This window comes from Acartia tonsa, chromosome 9 (assembly GCF_053477335.1).
Source record: "Acartia tonsa isolate MP-2025a chromosome 9, ASM5347733v1, whole genome shotgun sequence".
Taxonomy (NCBI): domain Eukaryota; kingdom Metazoa; phylum Arthropoda; class Copepoda; order Calanoida; family Acartiidae; genus Acartia; species Acartia tonsa.
The window spans coordinates 7,377,408-7,387,352 of NC_137268.1; the positions used below are offsets into that span (position 1 = coordinate 7,377,408).

Genomic DNA, 9,945 nt, shown 5'->3' on the forward strand with positions numbered 1-9,945 from the left:
TCTTCCAAAAAAGTTATATTTCTTGACACCAGGGGCGTCCAAGCTTTTTCATTTGGGGGGGGGGGGGTAAAAATTTGAAAATAAAATTTTTTTTTTGGGGGGGGGTAATCTTTATATCATAGAGGGAAGCTTTTTTATTTGGGGGGGGGGGTAAAATTTAAAAATCCAAATTCACTTGGGGGGGGGGGGTAATCACCCCTTTACCCCCTCCCCCTTGGACGTCTATGCTTGACACCATGGTGTAAAGCCCTTAGTTTTTATAAATAGGTAATTTTTTACATCCTCAAAAACAAACAAACTTGAATTTTTATTGTTAAGTGTTAAATCTTGATTATTATTTACATAAGGGTTTATTTTGTCTATCATAATTGAAAGCTACATTAATTATCTTTGTTAATTGTCCCATCCCTTAAGAACTAGATCATTCTTATGGAGTTAGTATACGCTTATATATTGTCAGGGGAAAATTTGTCGACAATTTAGGCTACTAATATGGAACTCATTTATTGGACAGTTCGTTCATCCAGTAGAGGGGAGGTGATGGGGTAAAAAGGTGGATGGGGGGGATTGCTATATTAGCCAGCTGCAGGTATAATTTTATTAAAATACATGAAAATCTGATGCTACATCCAAGTAATAATATACAGATAATTATTCTATATTTTATAGAATCTATTTTGGCCAGAACTCTAGGTTTACAGGGTGACAAAAAAACAGTATATTTTGGATATCTTGCATAATACCCAATTTTTTTTTATTAAATCCTGTTTTTCTTCTTTGGGCATATGTGGTGTTAAGGGCCCAAATAAACCAGTACTATAAGGTTGTCAAATTTCACTTTGGGACACCCTGTAAGTGTGATTTTTTTTCAAATTACTCTACTAAGTATCTAAGTATGTTAGGACATAGTGTTTTCGGACCAGGTCAAAATTTTTATATTTTGTGCCCCTTTTGGGGAGGCAGGAGTAGTTTAAGGGCCATAGACTTTTTCTTCATAGTTTTAGAACTTTTTTAGGTGCATCATTTGTTATTTATGCATCAACCGCCTCCGTCCCTCAACAAAAATGTCCCAAGCAACAGTAAATATTAATTTTTAAATTCCCCCAAAAAAGTTAATCTGGGGTTTAATTAAAATTTAGGCTCTGCAGTCTAATTTTACAGGTGTTCTATTATATTTTTGACCCCCCATTCAAAAATAGGTTAAAAACAGTTTAAAATATATATAAAATTATAAAAAAAACTTGAGAATGCAGAATATTATATTAAGTAAAAAAGATTAGGTATTATATTACGAAAAACAATTAATTCACAAAATTTAGATAAATTAATTGTGGCATTATTCAATCACAAATTCCTTTTCAGTCACAAAATAAAAATGAAATGATCATAATTTAAAAACAAAATCTATAATTTATCATTAACATAATCAAAGGACAAATAACAGTGGTGGTTGTTGGTGGAGAAGTAGTTGATATTATGGAAGTTGCAGTAGTGGTTGATGTTGGACAAACAGTTGTTACCAGGGTTTCAAGGGTTTCTAGAATAATAACTATGGATTTAATACCTACCCTACCAATTATCCAAGTCTTATTAAATATATGATATGTAATTGTAAATTAGTTAAAAATAATGGGGGATGGAGGTTCTGTGCTAGCTAGAAACTTTCAGGGAAACTGGAGGCTATGACCCTCAAGGCCTCTAAAGGCACTTTAAATTTTTTTTAAAATATCTTTTTACATATAATTTGTCTTTGTTAAGATTAGCTGTTTTTTATTGATGTTTCTACAACACTGGCACCGTCCTGAAGATATATTTCAATTTATTTCTTTGTATTTGTGGCCGATTTCTCTAGTGAGGGTGGTGGTATCCTCCCCCTAAATTGTAATTAACCTTCCCCGGACCTATGAAAAGCTACCCTGTCAAGGAGAACTATATTGGTTCAGCAGTTAGCAAGATCCTTCAGTACAGACAGACATACAAACATCCTGTTACTTTATTATAATGATTGTCTGTGTTTATGTAAATTGGTCAGCTAAGATTTTAGAATAAATAGGGTTTCTGTTTTTGACCTGTTCTTGTTTCTTTTCACAATTTTACCTATAAGAATCTTCTTTTTCAGTTTGGATATTCATTTCTATACTTTTTGTTCTATTTACCTTGCAATAAGAAGAATCCACATCACTCATACAAGTCCAATCAGTGTTTGGTACAAAGGCTATACAAAAATTATTGCTACAAATTTTGGGTATAGTCCCTTTCGTGGCAACGCCTCTTAGGGAGCGATTCGTCGTATTCTAAAATGGCTTTCAATAGGTTATTTTATTCCCTGCAGGGTTAGAGGGATCTTGGACAAAGTAGCTTCGGACAAAGTAGCTTCGGACAAAGTAGCTTCAGGACAAAGTAGCTTCCGGACAAAGTAGCTTCAGGACATTTACCTAAGAAAATTAGCTTCCTTAGAAAAATAGGAAAATGTCTACAGAGAAAGAGAGACATAAGGAAAGGCATAAAGACAGACATAAAGACAGACAAAAAGACAGACAAAATGACAGACAGACAGACAGAAAGAAGGACAGAAATTGTAAAAATTTTAAAAAATGTTAAAACGAATTAAAAATTATAAAAAAATCGCCGAACCATTTTTAGTAAAATCCACGATCCACTTTTTGTTAAAATTGTTAAAGTTTTGTTTGCTTTCAATAAAATTAGAAGTTAATGTACATTAAACATTCTTACATAGGTTAGGTTAGGTTATAGGCAAGGGGGCCGAGCGCCCGCGGCTAGGCAGGCCAGGGGGCCGAGCGCTGCGGCCATAACCTTTATTACTATTAGAAGCTACTTTTCTTAAGTAAATGTCCTGAAGCTACTTTGTCCGGAAGCTACTTTGTCCTGAAGCTACTTTGTCCGAAGCTACTTTGTCCGAAGCTACTTTGTCCAAGATCCGGTTAGAGCCCCCCGCAGGAGCTAGAAATGGGAGAAAAGCTACTGTTAAAAATACGAAGAAGCACCTTAAGGAACTGCCACAAATGGGACTATACCCCAAATTTCAAACATAAGTTAAATGTACTATTTTTAATGAACATACGAAAAGTATTACACATGACAGCTCTGACGCTTAGGTGGTTGATAGTTTAGTTTAGGGAAAACCAACATTAAAAGTTTAAGTTTTATATATGTATTTATGGGCAAAGGCAAGCACATGTGGATAAGAGGCAATTATTGGCAAGAACATTTTGACCATACCTCATTTTCTTCCATCTGTCTTGATTTACTTATATTATCTAACTACCTACTGCGCCCCTAGCATCTATGGGCTATATATTTAAATGGCTATGGAAAGGCAGATAAATACCTTAAAACCATACACAGGCTTATTTTTGTAAAAATAGCCTAAAACCATTCCAGGACCATATCGTTTCAACTGTTAGCAAGATTCTTTGCTACAGACAAATAGACTATGTCTGTCCGACTTCAATACTAATAGAAATTGATATGATGTATAGATGTATAATCAATGATTCTAAATTATAGAATATTTACCATAATTAATTTCAATTAATTTGGTGAGCTACGCTTTTATGATTGTTTACATTCACTATTAAGATTGAAAGTATAATATAATCTAAATAGGATATGAAATGTTACCTGTTCCTTCATAACACCTTTCCTCCCCTAATAATATTTATAATCGAGTATGTAATATTCAAATTTATTCTTTTAAATAATTTAATTGAATTGAATGACACAACTGAAGCTATACATTAAAATATCTTTATAAAATAGAAGAATAATGTGACTAAAACTAAGAATGACTAGTCTATACATTCATAGAATTGCAAATAAGAATCTTTAGTCAAGTATTACCAAAAATAATTAAGATACATATATTTCATATTGTTTCAAACTGCTTCAAACTTTAATTTACTCCTATTATAGACAGATCGAAAAATTGATGCACAACTTACATGCACAACCACAAACATACACATACTATGACTGGTATATTAAGACATATGACTACAATTGCAGAACACAAAAATTCCCACACAGAAACATACATAGCACTTCTCTATTTTTGTTCCATAAACTTATATCTTTGATTGTTGAATCTAGCAGGGAATTGGTGTAATAAGATTTGTACAAAGTGGAAAAGATTAAAGGGGATTATGCACAAACGAGAGCAAGTGATTCTAAGCACCTTCCAGCAGTGAATCTCTATATTTTTTTGGTGAATATACTAGGGTTATGTTTGATATAATTATATTGACTAAATTAAGTTTCACCATGATTTTCTATGAATAAAACTTTTAAAAATGAGGCATTTTTTGACAAAATATCATCAAATGTTTTGTTGAGTTCAAATAAAATAACACACCAAAACATAATCAAATGCTGTAAATTATGAAAGTACACTAATCAAACTGTTTATAATATTACAAGTTACCCTCCTTTTTCTAAATCAAAATCATTGAAAAAGTTTACTTTTGAATCACAGCAGTTTGAAATCAACAAAACATTTGTTAATTTTTGGTCAAAATATGCCTTACAGTTTTTTCATACAAAGCCATGGTGAAACATATTTTAATAAAATTAATATAACGATATTATACATAAAACTAGTATATTCACAAAAAAAAAACATTTAGAATCACTGCTGGAAGGTGCTTAAAATCACTTGCTCTTGTTCCTGCATAGTCCCTTTTAGAAATAATAACTTACATATTATGACTTCACCAAGATAACAATACCACCAACCACGACAATCACCTAAATATGGATAGCATGTTGTCGTTCATGGTTCTGGAATACAAAAAATTTTTCTCATTGTTTTGCATTATCCTATTTTTAAAAAATACCATTTTTTTTCTCTTTTATAATCTTTGTCTGAACCAGTAGAGTACTATAGACTGACAGGTTCGCCCCTAGCCTCAAATGGCTCTACAATGGGTATGAATAAAATATAAATACATGAGGCTTCTCATAAAAGCATATATCATAAACAAACATTTATACTATCCTTTTCTTTAAACAAAGACTGTACTACAGAAAAACATAGAATATTAGCTTTGCTCATATCTTATAGGAAATATACATTTACACATCGAAATATTTCTTCAAAGAACAAGCAAAATTATGAATATGTGAAGATATGGGAGATAAAAATTATAGAGTTGCATATCATCTAAAAAAGATAATGTGTTACTTTGTTTTATACTGGTTGCTTTTCCCTTAGCCGCTATAAAAATGGGTCACAGGGAAAAAATGCAACATATAACTATACCAAGACATTTATAAAGCTTTCCTTTAAAGCAATTCCTGAGATCTTAAATTCTATACAAACTTTATACTACTACTTTATATTATAGGATGCTGCCTTTCAAGGAAACAACAGAAAGTTAAAGTCTGAACTGATGAAACTAAATGAACTCACATGGAAGGGGAAAGACATCAGACTCTCCATCTGTAAACATGGTGCAGTCTTCATTCGTGGGCCATTCACAATTTTCATCTAAACATATAACAATGCAATTTGACTATATCTATTTACTGCGGTTCCAGGATTAGTTTAGGTTAAAATATGAATGAACAAATAAGCCCCCCTCAGAGGTTAGGCATTTAAAAAACCTATTAGATGGTCTAAAATAGGTTAGGTTAGTGTCCACTCCGACGTTTGTCCACTCCTAAGCGAAGTTCTAAAATCAGACATTAAGTCAAACGAACATCAACAATTGTCAGAACTTAAGTTTGAACTAAACTGAATATGATCTTTTTTGCAAAATTGTTTCAATACATGATTCTACAAAAGTTTTACCTGTGTTGCAGATATTATCTGGAGCTACAGCTAAATCGTGACACTTTCCCATTAGCTTCGCATCTAATTATCAAAACATATTCAATGTTTTAATTGTATTTCCAGTTAAGGATTTAAGTTCCCCCCAGCAAGGAAAATACCTTACTTACTACCCCTCCTCTGCGATGTCCTAATTAGGATACCCTTAGAGTGAAAGATTTGGACATCCCATCTTTACTCATTCCATTGGAAAGTAGGAAAAGTTATAGTAAACATTACTAGTTGCTTTCCTCTTTTACATAGATTCGTTCTTTAAGCCAATAAATGATAAGTACGTTTATACCCAGAAGAGTAGAACCCTATCAGTCGAGCAGGTACCAAGATCTTTTATTAAGACAGATAAACAGATGGTCAAACAGACATCATTCTACTATGTAATATACATAAATTTTAGCACAATCTTAACAAGATATTTAGATATGGAAATAGATAAAATATAGTTACAATATTCTGTTCCATCATCTACATCTGGTTTACAGATTCTAGTCTGAAGTTTTCCTTCATGACACCACCAGACTTTCCGACAGTCACCTTTCAAATACAAGTTATAAATTATTAAATTTTAGATCATAAATGATTAAGAACCTATCAAATTTTTGTGTAATTATTAAGGAATCTTGAGGGATAGGATAAGGATTGTTAAATTGATCCCCTGTGATTATACATAAAATTAATTTTTGAAAAGTCTGTATGATACTAGCTTAAAACCAACCAATCAAAATTCAATAAAAGTACCCAAAATTTATTAGCTAATGAATAAGATTACATCATTGTTATAAAACTTTGTGGACCAGTGTTATACATATATAATCCATATCCCCTCCCTCCCTGGAAGTGAGTTATCATAATGTAAGTAGAATATTGTTATGCTGATAAAATGTCAGCCATTTAAATTTCATGAAATTGATATAATGGCAATTGTAAAATAATATGTTTTCCATTGTAATTAACCAATTTAATTATATCTATCGAATTTGCATGTTAACTAAGTTTGACATGGTACAAAAGTATATAAAGTATTGTAGTGTATTAAGCTCTATCCTACTACTGAGCCGATATGGTTCTCCTTTACAATAAAGCTTTGTTTAGGTCATTAAAAGTTATATAAGCATTTGGGGTTAGGTACCTCCACCTTCCTAAGAGAAATTGCCCTTAAAAATTATTTTCTATTTTCTTTAACAATCAAAAAGTGAATGTTCAATTATCCCTTGAGTGTTCCTAGAGGCCTCTAGTGGCGTGCCTCTAGTAATGCATAAAATAATGTGTTATATACAGGGTGTACAATACATTAAGACACTGCATTTTCCAGGTGAGACAACCAGAAGGGCGATTAAGAATAAAATCCTAGCGGCTTTAATTCTCTTTAACACAAAAGGTCAAAATGAGTATTATTTCATAATCAAAAATAAATGTAAAAACTGTTTAATTGATCTGAAAGAAGTCATATTGGTCCTTATAAGTCTGTAAATTATTTTTGTACACACAGAAAACTAATATTAATAAATCTGGCTCCCTTTTATTTTTAAAATAAATCTAAGCCAATTAGTTTATAACTCTTATAATTAATTTATAACTCTTACATGGCCATCTGTTGACAATTGTATAATCTCCATTGTCCACTACATCTTGGCAATCAGCATCTGATGGTTCCACACAGTACTCGGAACCTGAATCAGCATCTGATGGTTCCACACAGTACTCGGAACCTGAATTGAAAAAAAATATATTTATATCATAAGGTTAGAAGAGTTTAGATTCTATAGAACTTGATTGTATCTGTACTTCATTTTTATATCTGTCTGCAAGGACTTACATTTAAGTAAAGGGAAATGCTACTCTTACCCCCAATAGAGATCCTCTAAAACACATGGTTCGCAGCCCTTAATTTCAACAAGTCAGATATTTTTAGTAGCGAAGCTACTCTATAATTTGAAATATCCGTCTGTCCGTATGTCCGTCTGTCTTAGTTTGGGGGAAACGTGATTTTCTCGGCTCCTATAAAAGATAAAAAGCTGAAATTTTTTGACAACATTCCCATTGTTAAGGAGCCCAATTAACTATAAAACATCAATGACGGTCGAACCGTTTTTAAGCAGGTTTTAGGCTATTTTTGTATTTTTCACATTTTTCTCCATATCTTTGGTGTTTATGGTCCAATTTTCAAAATTTTTTCAGTTTTAGATATCAAAATAAAAATTCCTGTCATTTCATTAAAACAACTATGACGGTCAGACTGCCTTTGAGCAGGTTTTAGGCTAGTTTGTATTTTTCACATTTTTATCCATACCTTTGGTGTTTATGGTCCGATTTCCAAAATTTTTTCAGTTATAGATATCAAAAAGACAAAGGCAAGGAAAAAATGACCTAAATAAGTGGGAGTGTAGCCCCCCTTAGCACACCCACCCCCTTGATCTATTAAAGGTTATGACTTGTACCTGTTACAAAAGTAAATAGCAGGAATAGTAAGAAAACCATCTTGAATGACTAAATAACAACTAACTAGAGTATTCTTAAATATTTTCTTTATCTCTTGTGTGTACTATCTATTATTATAATTATTTTAATGCTTATCAAGGACAATTTATTATGTTAATACACTTATATAAATACTAATAATCTGATGGACAAACAAACATAAAAAATTATAACATAGACAAAAAGAATATTTTTGATAAAATTAAGATAAGTCTACCATGTACAGTAAGTGAAATCAATATTTTTTTTCCTTTTTATTGATATTGTAGTTTCTTTATAAAAGATAATAAAAATAATTCATAATTAAAAAATCATTCTAACATATTAAACTGATAGGAATCCCATTTTCCTTTTCATCTTTTCTTCCTCAAATAAGAAAGAATAATTCAACTTAAAAAGGAAAGTATTTTCCTTTTTGTCTGCTGAAAGTTGTTGAATATGAGAAGAAATTAAGACACTTTTTTACCTATATTTATTTTTTTTAATTAAACATTTTTTTCTTTATTGTCTGTTGAGACATAAAATTTATTCAAATACTTTTTCCTGTTTTATGTCATTAAACATTAATTTGTTGCAGTTTTTCATCATTTGTATTCTAATAAGACTAAAAGCTACTGTTTTAGTACAACTTATTACAAAAATTATTAGTTTTAAAAACCCGATGTTTTTAGACGTTTCCTATGGAGAAAATACACTTTTCAGATCAAAATCCTTATTTATATTATAAAAGGTTACAACTGCACTTATATTCCAAAAATTTTATTGGTTTTAGTAAAAATTGACAGCACTTAAATTGTACAGGGTATTTTGAGTAGACATACTTACATTTAGCACTTTCACCAGTTATAAAGCTATCTCAACCATGACATTTATAATTAGGAACTACTGCTGCTTCATAAAGGAAATCTTCATTAATCAATCATCTCTCTTGGTCAAGTTAATGTAGCTTGGTCCTATTAAACATAAATATAGATATGCCTTGCTTAAAATCAACCATTTAGAATTTTAAAGATATAGGACAATAATAGATCATTATTTAAAAATAAGAAACAAAAAAGATGAAATAAAATTTATCAAAAGGAAAAGGAACAGACTTACATCTAAATAAAAAAAGATGTTGTTGGATAATTAGGGAGAGGTCTTAAATGTAATAAAGCTTTGCTCTTATAAATTACTAACTTATTTATGGCCATCTACCCCTTTGTTCCGGGCCAACTGCTCAATTTGCTCAAAGGTCATGCCAAAGTCATTCAGCTAATTTTTAAGTTTCCTTCTCCATGTGAGCCTTGAGCACCTATCCTCCAGGTTCCAGGTAAGGGCTTCTCTTTGAACCTCGGAAATAGTTCGCCTCAGAGTGTGTCCAATCCATTTAAATGTTCTCCTTCTTATTTGGGTTTCAATTCGGGGCTGTTTGGTTAAATCCCATATATCAACAAAAAAGAATTAAGAATTATTCTTAGACAGTTGTTAACAAACACCTGTAATTTTGACTTCCGCTTTTTTGTCAAGCTCCAGCTTTGATCGATAGAGTAAAACTAATTGAACATTTGCAAAAAATATCCGTATTTTTGTTGTTCTTATGTTTGTGGCCCTCCAGATCTTGGACAGTATTCCCGTAGGTT

General features: G+C 31.5%; 1 protein-coding gene across 2 annotated transcripts; it reads right to left on the minus strand.

Moving 5' to 3' along the window:
* Positions 1–1,241: 1,241 nt before the first annotated feature.
* Positions 1,242–8,345, minus strand: LOC145327711 (uncharacterized). Of its 2 annotated transcripts, XM_080171265.1 has the most exons (9): positions 8,284–8,345; positions 7,429–7,515; positions 6,293–6,379; positions 5,810–5,872; positions 5,429–5,506; positions 4,717–4,764; positions 3,643–3,669; positions 2,157–2,215; positions 1,242–1,537 (listed from the first exon to the last, which is right to left on the minus strand). In XM_080171265.1, the coding sequence occupies exons 1-9, from the start codon at positions 8,321–8,323 to the stop codon at positions 1,517–1,519; spliced, it is 510 nt and encodes a 169-aa protein (XP_080027391.1). In that variant the 5' UTR covers positions 8,324–8,345; the 3' UTR covers positions 1,242–1,516. The 2 variants fall into 2 exon arrangements, with proteins under 2 accessions (XP_080027391.1, XP_080027393.1); XM_080171267.1 differs by lacking the exon at positions 5,810–5,872.
* Between the last annotated feature and the right edge of the window lie 1,600 nt (positions 8,346–9,945).